This window comes from Chanodichthys erythropterus, chromosome 7 (assembly GCF_024489055.1).
Source record: "Chanodichthys erythropterus isolate Z2021 chromosome 7, ASM2448905v1, whole genome shotgun sequence".
NCBI classification, from domain to species: domain Eukaryota; kingdom Metazoa; phylum Chordata; class Actinopteri; order Cypriniformes; family Xenocyprididae; genus Chanodichthys; species Chanodichthys erythropterus.
The window spans coordinates 27860710-27884249 of record NC_090227.1 but is presented as its reverse complement, the minus strand read 5'-3'; the positions used below and the strand labels follow the sequence as shown (position 1 = coordinate 27884249).

General features: G+C 39.0%; 1 protein-coding gene across 1 annotated transcript in view; it reads right to left on the bottom strand.

Moving 5' to 3' along the window:
- pclob (piccolo presynaptic cytomatrix protein b) overlaps positions 1-23540 on the bottom strand; it is a 103163-nt gene that overhangs the window by 72311 nt on the left and 7312 nt on the right. The window contains exons 2-12 of the mRNA XM_067389386.1: positions 17645-18542; positions 14514-15389; positions 9155-10000; positions 8239-9063; positions 7271-8146; positions 6158-7051; positions 4160-5584; positions 2941-3741; positions 1959-2789; positions 1041-1787; positions 86-907 (exon numbers count right to left, since the gene is read on the bottom strand). Of these exons, the coding sequence (XP_067245487.1) occupies positions 86-907; positions 1041-1787; positions 1959-2789; positions 2941-3741; positions 4160-5584; positions 6158-7051; positions 7271-8146; positions 8239-9063; positions 9155-10000; positions 14514-15389; positions 17645-18424 (9723 nt within the window). The 5' untranslated portion in view covers positions 18425-18542. The remainder of the gene's footprint in view (positions 1-85; positions 908-1040; positions 1788-1958; positions 2790-2940; positions 3742-4159; positions 5585-6157; positions 7052-7270; positions 8147-8238; positions 9064-9154; positions 10001-14513; positions 15390-17644; positions 18543-23540) is intronic.

Genomic DNA, 23540 nt, shown 5'->3' with positions numbered 1-23540 from the left:
AAATAAATGCTCTTGGAATTAAATGACACTGAAGTAGAAATGAATGCATATATGTGCAACTCACAAAGAAAAAAAGTACTCTAACCTCAGTTTGATGTGGCATGGGATTAAATCCACAAAGATTGCACACAGTGTTCTTGCATTCAGTGCAGGTGTTATAATTCGGAATGTCCCATTTTAAGTCCACTTTACATAGTGGACAGGACTTTGGAAGCTCCGGGGCTGGTTTGTTAATTTTCACATTAGTGACTGGTTCTTTGGACATCTCATCTTGTGGTTTATTCTCAACTGTTTTCTTTTCATCCTGTTTCTGTACAGTGGTAAGTTTGGCCTCTTCTGGCAGTTTAGCTTTTTGTGTGGTTTGTGATGCTTCTGAACCTTTTCGAGAAGCTGGTGGTGTTGGTGTTGTCTTAATAGAACTTTGGGACACAGTGGATCCCTTACGAGAACTTGGTGGAGTTTTGGTGGACGACTCATCCTGAACGGCTGATATCAAATTAGATGCTGAACTGAGGAAGGAAGACCCAAAACCCAGAACTTTTTCAGAGACAGCGGGCTGAGGAGAAGGTGACCGAGATCGAGCACTTCCAAAACCAAAGCTGAAGAAACCAGACTCTTCCTTAGTCTGTTCAACTTTAGATGACGGAGCAGGTTTGGAAGGAGATGCATCACCTTTAAACTTCTGAGCATTTGGTGCAGGATTAATAATAGTTTTTTTAGTCTCTGCTGGAGGTTTCTTGTCCTGCTCGGCTGGAACATTCTGCAGTTTTTCTGGAGAAGGTGGACCTTGAGTTGCTTTCTTTTGTGGAGATGCTGGTTGTATTTTGTTAGATTGTGGTTGAGGCTGAGCAGGGGGAGGTCCTGAAGTTCTCTGTACCTGGCAGTTCAAACATAGCCACTCCTTCACCTGTTGATTATTTAAAAAAGTGAATTAAATCATTAAACATACTTTAAGTCAAAATCTACACAAAATAATTCCTAGTTGCATTTTTAATAGAGCCTTTAAACATATAACTGTAAAATATATTTGAATATGGTACCTCGGTTTGATGTGGATTGGGATTGAATCCACAGAGATTACAAACAAATTTCTTGCAAGAACTACAAGAGCTATAGTTCTGTGGGTCCTTCTTAAGAGTTTCTTTGCAAAGTGGACATGTTTTTGAAAGCTCCTCTGGAGCATGTGGAGGTTTGGCCAGTTCAGGATCTGGGGTTTTCTCTACTGGCTTTTGTTCTTGCATTGATATAGCAGATGGCTTTGATTCTCCTTCAGGTAGTTTTTGTTTAGCATCCTGAGGAGCTACTGATCCTTTTCTAGAAGTGGGTGGTGTTGGTGTAGTCTTATTTGAAGTCTGGGAAACTGTAGATCCCTTGCGAGACGTTGGTGGAGTTTTGGAGGAGGACTCATCCTGACCAGCCGAAGAGATCAGGTTAGATGCTGAGCTGAGGAAGGATGATCCAAAACCAAAAACCTTATCAGAGACTGCAGTTTGAGGAGAGGGAGACCGAGATCGAGCACCACCGAAACCAAAGCCAAAGAAACTCGACTCTTCTTTAATCTGTTCACCTTTAGGTGGTGAAGCAGACTTAGAAGGAGAAGTATCACCTTTTTTCTTGCCCACCTCAGCTATCACACTTGACTTATTCTTTGGAGAAGGTGAGACTGAAGTCTTTTCTTTTTGTTGAGATGCTTGTGGAAGTACTTTGTTAGACTGTGGTTGTGGCTGTCCTGGTTGAGATCCTGCTGTTCTCTGCATCTGGCAGGTCAAACACAGCCACTCCTTTACCTGTAGATCATAAGAATATGTATTGTATTTGTACCACTTGTGACCATACAAACTCTTATTTAACCATAACTTTACCCTTATCTCTGTTGTTTAAATTACAAAATATGTAAAAAAAAAATTTTGTCCAAAATTAGAGCCTTGACATGTAATAACTGTAAAACACAGACTTACTTCAGTTTGATGTGGATTAGGATTGAATCCACAGAGATTGCAAAAAATGTTCTTGCAAGAAGTGCAAGAGCTGTAGTTCTGTGGGTCCTTCTTGAGACTCTCTTTGCAGAGTGGGCAGGTTTTTGGAGGCTCCTCTTTTACTTGAGCTTGTAGAGGTTTGGATGGTTGAGTATCTGGTGGCTTTTCCTGTTCTTTGGTTGCTGTATCTGGTGGCTTTTCCTGTTCTTTGGATGGTGTGGAGGTTGGCTTTGATCCCACTGCAGGTGGATTTAGTTTAGTGTTCTGCGGAGCTGCTGATCCTTTTCGAGAACTAGGTGGTGTTGGTGTGGTCTTTTGTGAAGACTGGGAAACTGTAGACCCTTTGCGAGATGTTGGTGGAGTTTTAGATGGTTCATCCTGGACAGCAGAGGAGATCAGATTTGATGCTGAGCTAAAGAAAGATGAGCCAAAGCCTAGAACTTTCCCAGAGACAGCAGACACAGTGGGCTGAGGAGATGGTGACCTTGAACGAGAACCACCAAAACCAAAGCTGAAGAAATCAGAATCCTGTTTAGGAGGTTCAGGTTTCGATGGTTGAGCAGATTTGGGCGGCAAGACATCACTTTTCTGTATTTGAACTTCTGATGTAGGTTGTTTTGAATCTGGCAGATTCTGTTTGTCTTCTTGTTTCCCAGAAGCATTAACTTTCTGATCCTTTGCTACAACACCTTGAATGTCTTGTTTTTGTGGTGATGCAGTTGGAAGTAATTTAGTAGTCTGTGGTCCAGGTTGCACAGCTGAATGTTCTGGAGTTCTCTGCATCTGGCAGTTCAAACACAGCCACTCCTTCTCCTGTAGGGTGATGATAAAACCACATAATATAATATAATGCCATATAAAACCACATAAAAACCACATAATATTATGAGAAATAAAGACCACTATTGTTTAATTTTACATAAATGCATACATACAAATCTGTAAAGTTAACTTTTTTTCTCACCTCAGTTTGGTGTGGCATTGGGTTGAATCCACAGAGATTGCACACAGTGTTCTTGCAATTAGTACAGGTGCTGTAACTTGGTGGATTCTTTATTATTTCTGCCTTACAAAGTGGACAAGTTTTTGGAGGCTCTGATTTGTGGTCATCCTTTTTTATTACAGCTTTTCCCTGAACTTCTGTCATTTTCTCCTCTGGTTTCTTGTCTTTCTGCTTCTCTTCAACAGATTTAGCTACATGTTTCTGAGAAGCAGCTGGTGTTAATGTAGTCTTCACAGGAGTTTGAGAAGATGCTGAAACATCCTGAGTTGCAAAGGGTGTTATGGAGGATTCATCTTGTGCAGCAGTGGAGATTAGATTAGAAGCTGAACTCAAGAAGGAAGAACCAAACCCAAAGACCTTTCCAGAAACACTGGAAGCAGCAGGTTGGGGAGATGGTGATCTAGAGCGTCCAAAACCAAAAAAGCCACTCTCTCCTTTTGTGGATGCATTCTTTGTTAGTGCATTAGATTTTTTGGATACAGTATCATCCTTCTGTGCTGGCTGTACTGGACTTTTGATGTCCTGCTGCTGAGGCGACTTCTGTATTGGTGGAACTGAACTTGCCTTCTTAGACCCTGGTGTTGTACCTGCAGATAGATCAGTCTTTTCTTTTTCAGTGGCATCTGTAGAGTCAACCGGCTTTTTCTGTGAAGGAACAGGAGCTGCTGTCACTTTCTTTAGTGGTGATACCGGTGGAGGTAATTTGTGAGATTCAGCTTGCGCTCTTTGCATCTGGCAGTTCAGACATAGCCACTCCTTTTTCTGAAATGACATTCCAATAATCAGGTTGAGACTGATGAGGCTTATGAATAAGCATTAGCATATACACTAGCACACAGTACTAAAAAAAAAACATTTAATTTTTTATCTAATAATATATAAAACTATAATATGTTACTATATTAAAAAAAATAAAGTAACAATATACATTTAAGCATATATTGATATGTATTGTAAATTAAATGTATATTAAGTTTTAGCAACATTTAAAAGTTTTGTGGCGTGCCAAAATGTTTTACTGTATATATATTATATACTTATATATAAACAATATGAGGTTATAAATGCTGGTGCCCATAATTTCAAATACCCAAATATTACTATAGTACTAATAAAAAAATAATTATAATAATGTGAATAAGGTGTTTTTTATGTTCTTCAAGGTAAAAAGGTTGCTTACCTCTGTCTCGTGGGGCATGGGGTTAAAGCCACATAGATTACACACAGTGCTTTTGCACTCAGTACAGGTATCATAATTGGGAGGATCCTTCTGCAAATCGACCTTACAGAGAGGGCAGGCTTTGGGAAGTGATTTAGTAAACCCTGTACTTGTTGTTTCTGGTACAGCTGTATCTTTTGTAACTGATACAGTTGTTGACTGTTCCTGATTGACCATAGATTTCTTATCATCTGTTTTCTTCTCTTCTATATTTTCAGGGTGTACTTTTTTGTCATCTGAAGTATGTATTTTAGAAGAGGCATCAGATACATTTTGAGAAGTTGGAGGTGTGCTGGTCTTGAGAGATGTCAGAGAAACTTCAGAACCCTTTCGTGAGGAAGGTGGAGTGGTGATCTTGTCTGAAGTCTGGGAAACTGATGAGCCTTTACGAGAAGAAGGTGGCGTTGTAGTCTTAGCAGATAGCTGGGAAGCAATGGAACCTTTGCGAGAAGTGGGTGGTGTTGTAGAAGGCTCATCTAGAGCTGATGAGATCAGATTACTTGCTGAGCTGAAGAAGGAGGAACCAAATCCTAGAACCTTCCCAGAGACAGCAGATGCTGCAGGTGGAAGTAAAGGAGACTGAGATCTCCCTCTAGATTCTTCAGGGATTTCAGAGGACACAGGCACAGCTCCATCTTCTGTCTTTCCTTGTACTTGTTGCTGTGGTGTAGCTCCTTTAGTGGTTTCTTCACCTTTCTCTGCAACTTTATTTTTTGTCCCAACTGTATTGTCAATGTTTACGGCAGCTTCAGACACCTTTCGTGACGTTGGAGGAGTCATTTTAACAGATGTCTGCGAAACTGCAGAACCCTTGCGAGAGGAAGGTGGAGTGGTATTAACTTTATTGGAGATTTGAGAAACTGCAGAACCTTTGCGAGAGGTTGGTGGTGTCTTATCAGAGATTTCAGAAGCTGTTGAAGCCTTGCGAGAACTAGACAGTGGTGTGAAGGATTCATCTTGCACAGCTGTCGAGATTAAATTAGATGCTGAGCTTAAGAAGGAGGAACCAAATCCTAGAACCTTCCCTGAGACAGCAGAGACAGCAGGCTGAGGAGAAGGTGATCGAGATCTAGCTCCACCAAAACCAAACCCAAAAAATCCAGGTTTGTCTTGTTGTGGATCTATTTTTTGAGATTCTGAATTTGGAACTTCTGCAATATGCTGTTGCTTTCTTTTTGTTTCTTGGGTGGATTGTTCAGTTTCTGTTGAAGTTTGTTTATTGTCTTGTTTCCCTGCTACTTCTGGTTTCTTATCCCTTTGAACTGTATCTGCTGGAAGATGTGGCTTCTTCTGTGAAGCATCTGGAGTGGGAATATGTGATTGAAGCTGCGCAGAGGGAGGTTCTGGTGTTTTCTTCATTTGACATGCCAAACAAAGCCACATCACCTGTAGTTTGTAAAGAATAATATATTAATAATTTAGCAAATTTACATTTTTTGCGTATTAAGGAAGCTAAATTGCATCCCAGAGTTCAGTGGACTAAACCACACTATTAACTTGCAATGTTCCAAGGCAGCTCAAATCAATTAGAATAAAGAAGAGTTAAACATTACAAGCTCTCCTGTCAACATTAAACTGTTATATGCAAATATGCTTTTCAATTTGCATTATGATGAAATAAATATTCAGTAAAGTCAGCATGAATTCAAAATTGACACTATTTATTCTTTGTAATCTTTAATCAAAATGTCATAACTTGCTCTTCTCTCTGCTGACATATGCGAGACCGCCCAGCATTTCAGATCTGCCTCCATTCTGGTATGCAACGCTCACTTTTCACAATCCAATCAACAACTGATTATGTCCCTCTATATGTTTTTCTTGTTTGATAGCAGTTTCGGAAATATGTCACAATAAGATAAAGTTCTTTGCAACTTGTTTGCAACTTCCGTATCCTGCTGACTTTAACAAACCGAGAAAAAAAAAAAAAAAGTCAACACAACAGTAGTATTTTCTTACCTCATTTTGATGGGGTATGGGGTTGAACCCACACAAGTTACATACAATGTTTTTGCATTCAGTGCAGCTGTTGTATTGATCTTTCTTGACCTCCACCTTGCAGAGTGGGCAGACCTTAGGAAGAGGCTTGGATAGATCCTTTTGTGTCTCTGATTTATCCTCTTTCACTTTATTTGATGACTCCTTAGCCTGTTGAAGTAATGTTGTCTGCTCCTCTTGTTTCTGTCTGACTGAATGTTTAGTATCTTTACTACGTTGAGCTTTCAAAGAACCTTGTGTGGTCTCAGAAACTTTTTGTGAGCTAGGTGATGCATTGCTGTTGGACGATGACAGAGACACTGCAGAGCCTTTACGGGCAGAGGGAGGAGGTGTGGTTTCTGAAACTGATGAACCTTTGCGGGAGGTTGGTGGAGTTGTGGAAGGTTCATCTTGAACAGCTGATGATATCAGATTAGAGGCTGTGCTAAGGAAGGATGAACCAAAGCCTAAAACCTTCCCAGGCACAGCAGTAACAGCAGGCTGAGGAGAAGAAGACCTGGATTGGGCCCCACCAAAGCCAAAACCAAAAAATCCAGACTCCTCTTGATGAGGTTGAGCCTTTGGTGGTAGTTTGGTTTGTTTTTCTTGAGGCTTGTCCGATTTCATCTGCTGTGAGTTCTTAGGTTGATTGAGCTGTTGTAGTGAAACATCAGTGGGCTCCTTTCCCCCAACTGCATCTGCTTTCTGACCAGTATTAGTGGCTTCCTCTGCATTTTGTTTCTTCTGCATGGATTCTGGAACATCTTGCTGCTCCTTCTTTGGCACTGGGACGACTTTCTTAGCTTGATCTTGATCTGCACTGGAAGGTATTGATGCCCGCTGCACTTGACAGGTCAAGCAAAGCCACTCTTTTGCCTGCCAACAAATGAGAGAGGTTGAGAAACCAGAACAAAGCGATTTTTCAAAGGTTTCTCTCAAACTAAGGTTAATATATACAGATTTGATAATACAAAAAAATACATATCAGTATTGGTGAACTAGCTGGGGAATTATGATATTGTCAAAGGCATTTTTTTATTAAAGGTAAATACAATAGAGCCCACAGCCCATTTTGCAAATTCTGAATAATCTTACCTCAGTTTGATGAGGCATGGGATTAAACCCACAAAGTGTGCATACAATGCTCTTGCATTCAGTGCAGGTATTGAAATTAGGAGGATCTTTCTTGAGCTCCACTTTGCAAAGTGGGCATTCTTTAGGATGAGGCTGAGAGGACTTAGCTGTTTGTGGCTTTGATGGTGGTGCAGATGGTGCTTTGAAAGCTTGAGGTTGCAGGGACTTCTTATCTTCCATTTGCTTTTGAGAAAGTGGTTTACTTTCCCCAGTCTGCATTTGTGTTGAGTCCTGGGATGCTGTAGATCCTTTGCGAGATGTAGCCGCTGCTGCAACAGCAGATGTGGTTTTGAGAGACGTCTGTGAAACTGATGAACCTTTACGAGAGGCGGGCGGTGTTGCAGACTTCACAGAGGTCTGGGAAACTGTTGAACCTTTACGAGGTGTTGGTGGTGTTGTGGAGGAATCATCCTGAACTACTGAAGATATAAGATTCGATGCTGAGCTGAGGAAAGAGGAACCAAATCCTAGAACCTTCTCAGAGACAACAGGTTGAGGAGAAGGTGATCGAGATCGAGCACCACCAAAACCAAAGCCAAAGAAACCTGTATCTTCTTTAGAGGAATCTGATTTTGTTGTAGTTTCAGATTTGGCTGAAGAAGTGCCATCTTTTGGCTGTTGAGGCTTTAGAGTTTCTTTCTGTGCATTTTGTGTTGTAGATGTAGGTTTTCCAAGTGCTGTTTTTGACTGGTCCTCAGTTCTATTGTCTACTGGTGGAGACTGATGTGGAGCTGTTTTGTTTTGTTGCAAGTAAGTATTAGCCTGTAGCTGGGGATTTTGAGTTGAAGGTTCAGGTGTTCTCTTCATATGACAACTCAAACAAAGCCATTCATTCACCTGCATGACCAAAAGCACAACCAGAAATTAACAATACTGTTCTTCAATAAAACAAATATGACCAAAAGAGTAAAATAAACAATTTATCTTACCTCCTTTTGAAGAGGCATGGGATTAAATCCACAACGATTACACACAATGTTTTTGCAATCAGTGCAGGTGCTGAAGTTAGGAGGATCACTGGTAATACCTGCCTTGCAAAGTGGACAGATTTTGGGAATAAGCAAGGGAGTTTTGTCAACCTTCGCAGACAATGATTGGTCTGGTTTTACTTTCACAGAAGATCTACTGTCTAGATGAGGTGACTCAGATATCTTTGTATCTTGTTTTTGTGCAGTAGGTTGTTTTATGTCCCCTGTGTTTGTGGTCTGTGGAACAGCAGGGCTCTTCCGAGACGTGGGTGGTGTTGAGCTCTGGGAAACTGTTGAAGCTTTGCGGGAGGTTGGTGGTGTTGTAGATGTCTCATCTTGCACAGCTGAAGATATTAAATTAGATGCTGAGCTGAGAAAGGAAGAGCCAAAGCCAAGAACCTTCCCAGAAACAGCAGACATAGCAGGCTGAGGAGATGGAGACCTTGACCTAACACCACCAAAACCAAAAAATCCAGATTCTTCCTTGGCTGTTTTGGCAGGTACTTCAGATTTGGCTTCTTTTTCTTGCTGCTGGGCTTTTTGGATTGGCAGAGTACCATTCGGAGCCTTGCTTTGTTGGTCCTGTAATTTCTGAGGAGGGTCAATTTTCTTGCCTAACTTGTCCAGTTCAGAAGCACCTTTCTTTTGGATTGAAGGTGAAGCCAGTGGTTGAGTAACAGGGCTTTTGTTGGGCTGTTCTGCGGTCTCCAACTTTGGAGGTCCTGGTGGCTCCATTCCTCTGAGAGCTCTTTGCGTCTGACAGTTTAGACAAAGCCACTCTTTTGACTGAAAAAAAAATAAGACAAATTGGTTAACTCATGTACACATACATCATTAAAATTTTTTTCAAAAGTATTAAAAGCCAACATAATGTTACCTCTGTTTGATGGGGTGTTGGGTTGAATCCACAGAGATTACACACAGTGTTTTTGCACTCAGTACAGGTGTTGTAGTTGAGAAGGTCCTTTTTGATTTCTACCTTGCAGAGTGGGCAGAATTTGGGTGGGGGTTTTGGGCCTTGGACTGCTTTTGGCATCTGTAAAGAAGGTTCAGATTTTTTAGATATTGATGCTTTGTTCTTTTGGTCAACAGTTGGATCTGACTTTTTCTCTTCTTTCTGACTATCTGATTGATTAGCCTTTCCTGTAGACACTGATATTGCAACCCCTTGTGATGTTGAAGTTTGAGAGACTGAAGATGCTTGGGGATTAGTTGGTGGTGTCGCAGAGGGGTCATCTTGGACTGCTGATGAAATAAGATTAGATGCTGAGCTCAGGAAGGAAGACCCAAATCCTAGGACCTTACCAGACATGGCGGAAACAGGGGGCTGAGGGGATGGTGATCGTGACCGTGCTGCACCAAAGCCTAAGCTGAAAAATCCTGACTGTTCTTGCTCAGTCTCAGCCTTTGGTGCTGCTTTAGACACAGGAGAAGAGGGGGCATTTGTTGCTGTCGGCTTCTGTAAAGACTTAGGGGAGGGAGCTTGCTTTGCTCCTGCTGCACTAGTCTGTTGTTCATGCATCTCCTTTTTCTGAGCAGCAGGTTGGTTGGCATGATTAGCCTTTATTGGCAGAGCTGTGGGCTGTTTCTCTAAAGGACCAAGTGTAGAATCCATTTGAGATTTGCTGGGCTGTGTTTGGAACTTTACAGTGGGTTGTCCTGGAGGCTCTATTCCTTTCAGCGCTCTCTGTGTCTGGCAGTTTAAGCAAAGCCACTCTTTTGCCTGCAAAAACATCACAACTATTATGAGTAATTTCTTCACATTGTTTATTTTTCAACATTAATAACAAATGAGAAATATATATACTTTTGCAGGAATGGTGTAAGTTGACCACAAGCAGATATCATAACATTACTACTTTATTTAAAAAATATTTAGAAAACCTTCAGAGACTCCAGCATTGGTGATATATTCTATCTCTTTTTTGATCTTTTTTTAGTTCATTTTATAATAAAAAAAAAAGAGAGAGAGAGAGAGAAAATTGATCTGCACCAATTACTGTAATTCCAATAAAAGCTCTTCTTTTAATAGACATTTTTGAATGCAGACCAATTTTGAACTTGATTATTAATATTAAAATCTGAATATGAATATTAGGAACAGATAAAAATCATGACATTTTTGCATATTTTGTTTTGGTGACTTTTAGAAAAAAATTATTCTTTGACTTCTTGAGAATCCTTCTTAGCAAGATGAAATTTGAATATGTTCATGTCAAAGCAGCCCTTATAACTCTTATGCTCCCCAAGGTTTCATGACCTTGATACTCCTACACTTCACAGACAACTGTAAAGTATACTGAAAATGCATATTCTGCTAGAGGCCAACATGACTACTTTTATAAACATATTCCTAGTAAGCTGCAAGGTAAAACCTCAGTATGTTCATCTCAAACCAGCCTTAAGACACTCGTAAATGTTTTATTATTTTGAAAATGCATGGTTTAGAAGTCTACAGTGCAGTTGCTCTGACTTAAAAGGGTATTTCCAGTAAACTAAAATGCTGCAACAAATATTTTCATTTCAGAGCAGTCCTCTGAAGATCCCCAAAGTTCCATTAGGCTACAATGAAAATCATTTGAAATATTTAGTGAATGGGCTCTTTTGTTTTACAAATTACAATAAATAAATAAACAAACAAACAACATTGATTACTAAAACCCACTGTTGCATTTGTGCAACATTCAGAAAATTCTTATTTACATAAGCTTATATACAGTTGCAAGAAAAAGCATGTGAACCACTTGCAGAATCTGTGAAAATGTGAATAATTGTAACAAAATAAAGGAGATAATACAAAATCCATGTTATTTTTTATTTAGTACTCTCCTGAGTAAGATATGTTACATAAAAGATGTTTACATATAATCCACAAAACAAAAAAATAGCTACATTTATTAATATAACCCCATAAGTATGTGAATCACTGAATCTCAATACTGTGTGTGGTTACCTGGGTGATCTACGACTGTTTGTTTGTTTTGTGATGGTTCTTCATGAGTCCCTTGTTTGTTCTGAACAGTTAAACTGAACTCTGTTCAAGGTCCTGCAGATTCTTCAGTTTTCCACCATCTTTTGCATATTCGAACCCTTTCCAGCAGTGACTGAATGATTTTGAGATCCATCTTTTCACACTGAGGACAACTGAGGGACTCAAACACTATTAAAAAAGGTTCAAACATTCACTGATGCTCCAGAAGGAAACATGATGCATTAATAGACGGGGGTAAAAACATTTGGAATTTGAAGATCAAGGTAAATTGTATTTAATTTGTCTTCCGGGAAACATGCAAGTATCTTCTGTTGCTTCTGAAGGGCAGTACTAAATGAAAAAAATGTATATTTAAACAAAATTAAAAAAAAATTGTACATCTTCATCCTGTTCAAAAGTGTTCACCCCCTGATTCTCAATGCATCCTGTTTTCTTCTGGAGCATCAGTAAATGTTTGAACCTTTTTTAATAGTTGTTTGAGTCCCTCAGTCGTCCTCAGTGTGTAAAGACAGATCTCAAAATCATTCAGTCACTGATGTAAAGGGTTCAAATATGCAAAAGATGCTGGAAAACTGAAGAATCTGCAGGACCTGGAGAATTTTTCTGAAGAACAGAGCTCAGTTTAACTGTTCAGAACAAACAAGAGACTCATGAACAACCATCACAAAACAAACAAACAGTCGTAGATCATCCAGGTAACCACACACAGTATTAAGAATCAATGGTTCACATACTTATGAATGTGGTTATTTTAATAAATTCAGCTAGTTTTTGTCTTGTGGATTATATGTAAACATATTTTATATAAAATATCTTACTCAGGAGAGTACTAAATAAAAAATAACATGCATTTTGGTTGACCTCTCTTATTTTGTTAAAATTATTCACATTTTCACAGATTCTGCAAGTGGTTCACATACTTTTTCTTTCAACAGTATGTACATATACTGCGCGCACACAAAAATATTAAAAGTAAAATATTACAGAAAGATTTAAAAATTTGAATTTGTGCCAGTAGACAGTGACAGTGTTGTGTGATGTTGGGAAAATACAACTGTAAATGTCCCTCAACATTCTCAGAGTGTGAGCTGATGTTAAATTGTGTATTAATTAACTGTTTTAGACATTTTTTTTTTTTTTCACACAATGGATCTCTCAGGGTTAAATGAATTCCACTCTGTATCGCAGTATTTGTGCTGCATGCACACTTCAAGCACAGCTCAGAAGCCTACATTTAATCTCTGGAGAAAGCCAGCAGCACTCTTTTTTTTTTTTTAGGCATAAGGAAACTGAATCATTTGGATAATTTTAGCATTGGATAAAAATATACACAGATGTGTTGCATTTGTTAATTCTCTAGACTTAAGGCAATTCCCAGGTTTGTATGTTTGAAGATAAAACAGTTGTGGCCGTGAATGAATGTGACCTTCATATTGGAGAGATGTTTTTCACTATTATCTCATTTCAACAACCTGTGCTCGAAACAGAGCACAATCGAGTAGCAGATGCCACTGTAATCTACACCTTATCTCTTGGTTTCTGAACTCTCTTGGAAAAGTCTTAGATGCTATCTCTGGGGACTACCCACTGATCCTCTGCCTGGTGTTTTTTCATCACATAGCAGGTCCATGTGACCCAATAGCCTTGGAGTCTCCTTGCCAGGCTGCACGTAAATCTGAATGTTTAATTACAGATTCAATAGTCTTTTTTGCTCAACACACCTTAAAAGATAAAATAGGGGCCAGCCTGGTATGCTCAGAGTTTCCAGATGATGACAACAGAGGTGGTAAGGGCTTTGTAGGGGGCATTCATTATTACAGTAGATTCACTGCTAAGACTAAGCACATGACACATCCTTGGCCTTGACTATACTATTCCCTTATTATGAAACCTGATGGCCAAAGATACAAAAGTTAGTCTGTGATTTGTAAAATCTATTACAAACATTTCCACTGTCGTGTATCAAATTGCCAAAGTCATGCCCCCCAGTGGTGAACCATTGAAATTTCGAAACACTTATGAAGTAACAAAGCCTTATTTTACTGAAATCACGTGACTTTGGCACTTTTGAAATCTCCATCACTAGATATTGTTGAATAAAGTCGTTATATTGTTTTTTTGGCGTACAAAAAGTATTCTCTTCGCTTCATAACATTAAGGTTGAACCACTGTAGTCACATGAACTGTTTTAAATATGTCTTTAGTAGCTTTCTGGGCATTTGAAAGTGTTAATTATCTTGCTGGCAATGGAGGCCTCACTGAGCCATCGGATTTTATCAAAAATATCTTAATATCTTAAATTCCGAAGATGAATGAAGATATTATGGGTGTGGAACAACATGAGGGTGAGTAATTCATTCTTGGGTGAACTAACCCTTTAATGAGTGGTTTTATTGAAATGGCAATGAAAAAAACTAGGACCATATATATTTTAACACTAACTAAAAAAGGTGGGGGCATGAAAAGGGAAACCAGAAACATTGGCAAGAAGTCATCTGAATAAAATACATGAATTAACTAGAACTTCAAAATAAAAATACATTATAGACAATGACATTTAAAATGAAACAGTAGATCTACTGACTTCTGCTGTGAAAGGAGAATTATATATCTTCTTGCATCAAAACAGACAACAATAAATCCCATGAGATCATCATAAACCTCTCTCCCCAAGCAGTCTTGACTATCTTGATAGCTATGCTGGGTCTGGAAAGTGGCTGAAAGCAACAAACTGGGTGGAACGTTCGCATGTAAAATAGACTAGCCACTAACTGCAATGTTTGACCAAGATGGATCAATAAACGTCATAACATGAGTCAAAAAGCACAGAATGTCTATTCATTCATAATATCTACTTATCACCCAAAGCCTTAATGGATCTGTGAATCACTCTAATGCATAACTTAAAAAAAAGAAACAATGTGAATATGCATGTTGATGTTTTCTTTTCTGCCTTGAGAGTGCAAGCACTTCATTTTTGTAAGTTTAGGCAGGGAGTAGTCTGAGGTAATTGAGAATCAAGGCACATTTTGTCTCTCTCACAGCCATTTTCGGTCTGCCTTCCACAAGACTGCCTCCACACAAACCAAAGAGACTAGAAAATACATCCATCTTTTTCAACAGAATCAGTGGAATCACCAAGAACATGTCCTCTGAAATTGCTCTTGACATTTTCTGCCCACAGTTCATTGCACAAAACATAATGTGAACCTACAAGAAGAAAATACATTCATCTGTTTCTTACCTCCGTTTGATGAGGCACAGGATTAAATCCACACTGATTGCACACAGTGGCTTTGCATTCAGTGCAGGTACTATAGTTGGGAGGATCTCTTCTCAGGCCTGCCTTGCAGAGTGGACAGGCTTTGGGAAGAAGTTTTGGGCTTTGATCTATTTTAGTAGCCTGAGCAGATGAGGATTCCTTCGTTGTTGTTGTTGTTGGTTTTTGAGTGTCTTGGGGTTTATTTTGTTGCTGTTGCATTTTGTCCTCCAGTGTTTTAGGAAGATTGGGGGAGCCCTTAGAGGCCTCTGAACCTTTTCTGGTAGAAGGGGGTGTGGTGGTCTTGGCAGATGTTTGGGAAACGACAGAACCCTTTCGAGAGGTTGGTGGGGTTGTCGAGGGCTCATCCTGGACAGCTGAAATCAAATTGGATGCTGAGCTAAGGAACGAAGAACCGAAGCCTAGAACCTTCCCAGAAACAGAAGAGGCACCAGGCTGTGGAGAGGGAGAGCGGGATCGAGCGCCACCAAAACCGAAACCAAAAAAACTGGACTCTTCTTCTTTTTTAGGGGGCTCAGTCTTTGATGGTGGCTCACTTTTGGCAGGAGGAGCACCTTTTGTCGTTTGCTGTGGAAGAAGTTTTTGTTGGGACGTTTGCTGCGATGGATGAGCTGCACTTGTGCTAGACTGGCTTAACGGTTTCTGACCCTCTGTTGGTTTGGTTGGCTGGGTGGCAGATGGAGGCATCTGCTTACTGTGAGGCGTGTCTTTCTTTGCGGGGTTCTGTGATGGTACGGAGACCTTGGACTGTGGCTGGGCTTTTAGCGTAGGAGGTTCACTACTTTTTGCCCCTCCCAGAGCTCTCTGCATCTGGCAATTCAGGCAAAGCCACTCCTTAGCCTGCGTACAATGAGGATACAAATTTCTGTTATACAATTGCTAGTTTTTAACTTAACAAAAATTTAAATCAACATAGAAGCAGTTGTTCTGCAGTGTTACAAACAGAAAGACCATGTATACAGTAAAATGTACAAAACAGTAAAAAGGTAAAAAAAGGAATTATTCTGAGGAATTAGCATTTACTTATTCATGGTTGAACTGGTGAAACACTACATTTACTACTAGGGCTGCACGATATTAGAAAAAAAAAACAGACATTGTGATATTTTGTTTCACTGCAATATATATTGCGATATGAAAACAATTTCACCGGATGATTTGAATAGCTCTATTTATAAAGAATTAATCATTCTAGGATGATTGGGGTGATTCTGTAGGGTAGGGATTCTGTATTGAAAATAAAAATACAATAAAGCAATAGAATAAGATACAAATTAAATAAACAGTGCCTTATGTTTTTCAGGTAAATCTAACTGTATTTAGTTACAGACATTGAATAATCAAATGTAATAATGTAATAATCACTGTACAAATTAAATTAAATTAATTAAAGGATTAGTTCACTTTAAAATGAAAATTACCTCAAGCTTTACTCACCCTCAAGCCATCCTAGGTATATATGACTTTCTTCTTTCTGATGAACACAATCAGAGTTATATTAATAAATATCCTGACGCAGCAAATACGAAGCTGAAGAAAGTGCATCCATCCATCCATCCATCCATCCATCAAAAATGTACTCCACACAGCTCTGGGGGATTAATAAAGGCCTTCTGAAGTGAAGCAACGTGTTCGTGTAAGAAAAATATCCATGTTTAAGTTATAAAGTAAAATATCTAGCTTCTGCTGGACTGCCTTCTGTATTCAGCTTTCGTATGTTGAATACAGAAGGCGTAGGTCGAAGCATAAGAGTTTTGAACTGCAAGAGGAGTTACACTTTCTTTCTGAGTTGAATACGGAAGGCAGTCTGGTGAATGCTAGATATTTTACTTTATAACTTGTTAAATATTAATATTTTTCTTACCTTAAAACACATCACTTTGCTTCAGAAGACCTTTATTAACCCCCGGAGCCGTGTGGAGTACGTTTAAAATGGATAGATGCACTTTCTTGAGCTTCATACTCATTGGTCCCATTCACTGCCATTATAAAGCCTGGATGCGTCAGCATATTTATTAATATAACGCTGATTGTGTTCATCAGAAAGAAGAAAGTCATATACACCTAGGATGGCTTGAGGGTGAGTACAGCTTGGGCTAATTTTTATTTTAAAGTGAACTAATCCTTTAATACAATTTATCTTTGTTAAAGCTACAAAAGTGATTTTCTCTTTTTCTTTTGTTGTTTGATTAACATTGGTGAGACAAACAGCTGGGGTATATTAGGCTGCAGTCACTTTAAGAGGAATGCACGGATCCAATATAATGATACACATCCGTTTTCTTTCTCAATTGTTTAAAACACATAACTGACTGTGTTTACGAGAATACTCGCAGAGACGGGCATTTTGACTTAATTTTGAGTGCACATGTGCGTTCAAGCTCAAAAATAAGAGCAATAGAACTGAATTGGGTGTTCACGTGCTGTCTGCGTGGCTCTCCAGTCTTCTTGCACTTGATGTTTAAACTGACAGGACTTAAAAGCAAATGCAAATGACAAACGATCCCTATACTTGACGTCACACATCCTGCGATGTGACTATCACGGATGCGCACTTCGAGATATTGATGCTAAAATGATATATCGTACAGTTTTTTTTTTTTTTTTTAAACACCATCCCAGTTCCTGTAGCTATTTTCATGGTAAAAACTACAATAAAAATACAATAAAAGTGATAAAAACCTATACAGGATATAAGATTTTAAAATCTATCTTTGATCAAAATTGAATGTAGTTTGACTTTGTTAAAAAGGTATTATAATAAGTGTCAGCACCTAAATAAAGACTTCAAGGAATTAAAACCATCATAATCCAATAAAACTTCAGAGAGAGTGGACTCTGGAATGAGGCACATGTGACCAATGGTGACCATTGCCTGATAGTACAAACTGATGGGTAAATCTAGTGTGGTCTATTACATAAAAAAATTGAGATTATATAAAATAATACTTTTATATAAATGATCTTGATTCTTTTCCTATTTTAATCCAAAACAATGCAAACAAAAAGACTTAAAATGAGCCATGCATACTGAACACCACTGCTATATGTACTGTGCTAATGCAAAACTAAATGAGTTAGGTATTTGTACTCACAGTTGCATCGGGAGGACTGAACCCACACATGTTGCAGACCACTGATTTACATTGCGTGCAGGTGTTATGATTGGGCGAATCCTTGGACTTAAAATTGAGTTCTGTATTTTTACAGACTGGACAGAGGGATTTCACCGTAGCTCCATCTTTCACCTGAGGCTCTGTTGAAGGAGGCCTTGACCCAGCTGCACCTGCTGGGTGAGACCCAGGTCCTCTTGGGCCTTGTTGTTGAGGTCCACCCTTCCCAACACCCTGCTTAGGAGATCCACCTCCACCTGCTCCTTGTGGCAATCCTCCCCTGCCCACTCCCTGCTGCGGGAGACCTCCTATACCAGCTCCCTGCTGTACAGGACCTCCCCGTCCAGCTCCTTGTGGTTGAGATCCTCCCCGTCCAACTCCTTGTGGTTGAGATGCACCCCGTCCAGCTCCTTGTGGTTGAGATCCTCCCCGTCCAGCTCCTTGTGGTTGAGATCCTCCCCGTCCAACTCCTTGTGGTTGAGATGCTCCCCGTCCAGCTCCTTGTGGTTGAGATCCACCCCGTCCAGCTCCTTGGCCTCCCCTTCCCACACCCTGTGGCTGCTGTCCACTTTGCCTCTGAGGCCCCTGTGAGGCTGGTTGGCCGTTCCCCTGCTGTTGAGGATCCTTCTGCTTTGAAGGTCCTGGAGGCTGCTGTTGTTGCTTTTCCTCATTGGCCTCATCCCCAAAAAGACTGAACTTGTTCACAGCAGAGGACATCGCACTTAGAGGATTCCCCCCACTCAGAAAGTTGGAGGAGAACATGTTGGCTGTGGGGAATGTGGCTCTGATGACTGGTGTAAGGGAGGGCTGGGATGGAGGGACCCAGTGGAGGGTTTCTCTCACCAGGTGCAATTATCCCTCACATCTACCTCCAGTGTCCCTAAGGAAATAGAAAGTGGACAATGAAAAGACAGAAGTCACACATTATTGTTGTCATAAATGCATAGATATCTTTAATGCACACACACACACACACACACACACACACACACACACACACACACACACACACACACACACAGACTCCATAAACAAAAGGATTTAATAACAATGACAAATATCTCAGAAATATTTTGTTCTGCCTATGGAGTAAAATGAGAAGAGTACTCTGTTTTAGAAGTGTTGCTATTTCAGGCATGGTTTAGCCAAGTCATCTTCAAAGCAAGTAAAAACCTCATCAGTAAATAAGATAAAACAAACTAACCAAAACAGTTATGAACTTTATAATACATATTTAGTGGATGACATGTAGAGGTTGTAGATGTAGATGGTCTAACTTATACAGTCATGATCTGCAGTATCTATTCAAATAGTAAATAACAAAGCAAATAGTGAGAGACAGAAGTTCCATTACTGTCCGGAACACAATGCATTCACCTTTTACCTTATAGAAAACTATTTTACCTTTTTTTTTTCATAATTCATAAGATAATTTTCACAAGATAATTTTTCCATAATTATTATACATGCAGATTCCATGATATTTGGTCTTTGGAATGACATTAATTATCTGTAACATATGTTATAGGCCATAACATAAACATAATTATAGGCTGAATAATTTGATAAAAAAAAAAAAAAAAATGTCAAAAAAATGTTTGGCAATGACAATTTTACTACACGTGTTGTTCATCCACATGTGTAATACTGCTTAAAAATGTAGCATGAATATATAACAGCAATGAAACATCGATTTTTCGTGTAAAGCATGACTGCATTCCCCCTGTAACTGACTGTTTGGACGTTTCCCTTCAGCACCTTGGACAGCGTTCTACGTTCAGCTCATGCATCACGTTTCTCTGCCTTTTAGCGTGAAATACAACACGACATACCAGTCACAGCAGTAACTCTATGCGGACACATTCATGATAAGAAACTTTAAAGAGTAAGTGGTTTTTCTGTGTGCATTTTTTTTTCGCTAAAGCACGATTGTTTTTTTTTTTTAGTAGAGCGCGCGGTCAACCACATTGTCGATAGCCTGATATCAACGTTAAATAGTCACACTGTGCTCTTCGAACAGCCTACAAACATATAGACCATTGATAGATTTCTGTAAAAAGAAGGAAAAAAAATCGGCTCCTTCAAAACCCAACATCTATAGCCCCTCTACAGAAATCCTCCGTCGGCATATCCGGGTTGTAAAACACAAATGGGTGTTTAGCGATATTATGTGAAAGAAATTATGTGAAAAAATATGTGAAACTTGATGTTTCTTTATTTAAAGGTTTGGATGTTTTAGTTACAAACAAATAAGTCATTTTTTGGCATCCATAGACCAAAAAAGCACTGAAATATTATAGGTTGGTTATTCGATATGAGGTTGTAGATGGTCAATCTCAGACAGTCACGATCTGCAGTAATCACACTGATCTCGCCACATAACATGCATTCAAACGGAAAATAAAAGAGCAAACGATGAGAAATGGAGGTTCCCTCGCTGTCCTGATCATGATGCATTCGTCCTTGATCAAACCCTGCAAGGATTTGATCAAGGATGGGAGAATTTCACAGCCTCATCAGTAAAACAGCTTTCTTGCATGCTGTACAAGAGCATCTACACGCGTTACCAGACTAGAAGTACTACTCTACTACCACACACCATATCTTTCATAAAACTGCCACTGCCACATGGAAAAACACGATTATTTTCATCTGAACGGCCAGCTGAAGTAGTAAAAAACAGTATCCTACCTGCAGTGTGCGAGCATCCCTATTTATTCTCCCATTTCTGTCCCTCTAGTCTCTAGTGCTGTTTGGTGCTCGGCTGCTCAGCGTCTAGGATGGAGGTTACGAGGATCTGAGGGCATACCCGCTTTCACAATCACCCCCTCTGCGCATGCGCCGCACATGACAGGTGATCAGCATACATCACCTCGCGAAAAGTGAATTTAAAGCGACATAATCATTCGTCTTTGACAAACTCTCCGCTAATAATCTGCTTCCGTTTGTTCGGGCATCAGTATGGGGTTTGATATCGTTTGTATAGATAATAATGTTGACAGTGCATTAATATAAATACGATTTTTATTATTATTATTATTAAAAGCAGTTTTATTAAAATTCTATAAACTAAAAATTTGAATAGGCCTACTTTTTAATATTATGATGATATTAATGATTAATATTATTGTCCCTAGTTAATATTCAATCTGATAAGAAATGAAATCTGAAATGTAAAGTTACTGGGAAAAAAATAGATACTCCTAATGGATTAACACACACACAAACACATATGTTATATTGTCAACGTGTCAAAGTACAATCTAGGCAACAAACATATTTTGGCAATTATTCATGAGCATAGTGCTGATAACCATTGTACTTGAATGGAAAAATTTATAAATAAATGTTACTGTGTCACTGTGTAAAAGAGGGTTAAACAACACATAATAATAATACTAATAATAATAAAGCTTCAAAGAACTCAGCACTGTATGCATGCTACTACAAAACACAATCTGCTTTATGTTTATTAATATAGAAGGTCAATTGCAGTCAGTATAAACTATGAGCCTGTGGCAATGGCCTAAATCAGTTCACCTTCAAATTCACAGTAAACATTGATAGAGTATGACAATCCCTTCTCTTTCTCTCTGTCTGCTTGTCACCTATCTGTGCATACTCACTCACATGCAGCATCACTTAGTTCTCAGGCAGCGAGAGAAGCATGCTTTTCTCTGTATTCATTATAGTTTTTTGCCTGGCAGGATCAGTTATGGTCCTGAGAGAATCTAATGTGCTCCACTCTAGTGCTAATGGTCAATCCATAAAAAACCATCAGTGCTGCCATGCCAGCACCATTACCTGAGTCTTGCTGCCCCATCCCTCTTCAGAATAGAGCTCTCAGCAAACATCAGACTTCAAATATTTCAGTAACTGGCCAATAAGGTCTCCACTTTCTGTCTCTAAAGCAGTCTTTTTTAACTGCTGGGGATGCTAACAAAAAAATGTTTGCATTAAAATTGTGGCATGGCACAGCAATTAGGATTATCAACTAGTAAAAGAAAGAAGAAAACACTTTACATATATTTTCTCATTGATGTCAAATAGTGTTTATGCATTTCAGGCCTATGTAGTTTGTTGTCATTAAAAAAATGTTTTTGTGCTTTAAACAAATATGGTGCTGGATCGCTAATCTGAAGCAAAACCATTGCAGAATCACTGTGCTTAAGTATTTCAGAACTAACTGCCTTTTAACTTCAAAAAAGTTTTTGGCTTAATTTCAAACCTCAAAAGAAGCAAAACCATTAACATCTTATGAAATCTGTTCTTTAGTGATTAATGATGCTTTCTTATGATATGTGTTTAAATAATATTTTTTAAGATGTTAAATTTAAAGCTGCAGTCTGTAAGTTTTGCCTCTTTGTTGCCATCTCTGTTTGAAATCTGTGATTGCAGTTATTTGCGAAATTATCATCTTTACGTGGGTTGTGCATTGGCATGGCTCCTCAGCGCTGATGAATCTAATGTTTGCTGTCAGTCACCGCACCGGTGTGGATACTGTAGTTCGGAATCACAGATTCTACATCTTGGAAGTATGACCAAAATAAGAATTTTCACCGGAAAATGTCATCTGAACAAGTAAGTAACATGTCTGCCACTTTAAATAAAGTATTAGGCCTATAATAAATTGTGCTGCCAATGGTGATTAAATCTAACGATCGATTAGATCGCGTCAAGCTGTGCAAATTATTATTAATGTTATACTTTGTTCTCAAATTGTTAATGTTAACAACATCAGCATTGAGTGACTATGTGTATTTAGTGTGTATTGGCGTTACCTGCAGATTGTAATTTCTGTAGCCACTCTGCAGTCCAAAATCTTTTGATTCTGATGATTGTCATTTGGAACTTTCTGGATTACAATCCGCCATCAAAATAAGTTTAATTATTCCAGCTGCTGTGAGAAAAGGCTATAAATGATCCGCTACCGGCAGCATCCTCACATTCCATATAGCCTACTAGCTGGGACTCCTCATGTAAACAGACGAACAGCAGCATGCTCAAATTTCCTGCAAAAACCCACCAGTACTGATTTTATTATAAAACATTATTACAGTCTTACTGTTGTGAATCAGGCTAAGGTAAGGAGATAGTTTTGAACACTGGCTGGTTATGTACTTGCTCAAAAATTGATAATTTTTAACCAAAAGACTGTAGCTTTAAAAAGGCCTGTAAATAAAAACCAACTGCCATGAATTTTTGCAGATCATGAGTGGCCACTTATCACACACTGTAAAAGGCCAGACATTCCTTATACAGTATAAGTGTTCATCTTTTACATTTACTCAGGCCTCAAGCTAAGCCAAACATGTTCCTGTTCAAATCAAATCATTTTATTGACTCCGTATTCTTTTTTCCCTTCATCAAACATTTCTCTAAAATGTGTAGTTGCTATAGTGGAAACCTGCTCATTCAGAAGCCAGCCTGAAAACCATGTTGGATTGAGGTCACATAAATCAGGAGTGCTTGGCTTACAGCCCAGGTGAGTTTTCTACAAGAAGCATTTCATTCAAGACAGTAGACCAAGGCTGTCACCCTGCAATGCGCTGAACAAGAGCAGTCTAAACAATCTGCCAAGAAGCTACACCACAGATTGCATCTCTCCAGCATCTCTCTGGGGATTAAGGCCAAAACCATAACTGCCATTTACTCCTTTCCAATGTAAATTAATTCCCATCACTTCAGAAGAAGCCCTCCATCATTCTGAGCTATGGTCTTGCAATGGTTTATGGAATAATCATACATCACCTCACTGTATGGTGCAGAGTCAGAAGCAATTAGGAGGAATGCCTATTCCAGCAAATTCAGCATGTCTAGAAATCATATCTTTAATGGATTTCACCTGGTTGCCCAAGTTTAAAGATATAAAATTTGT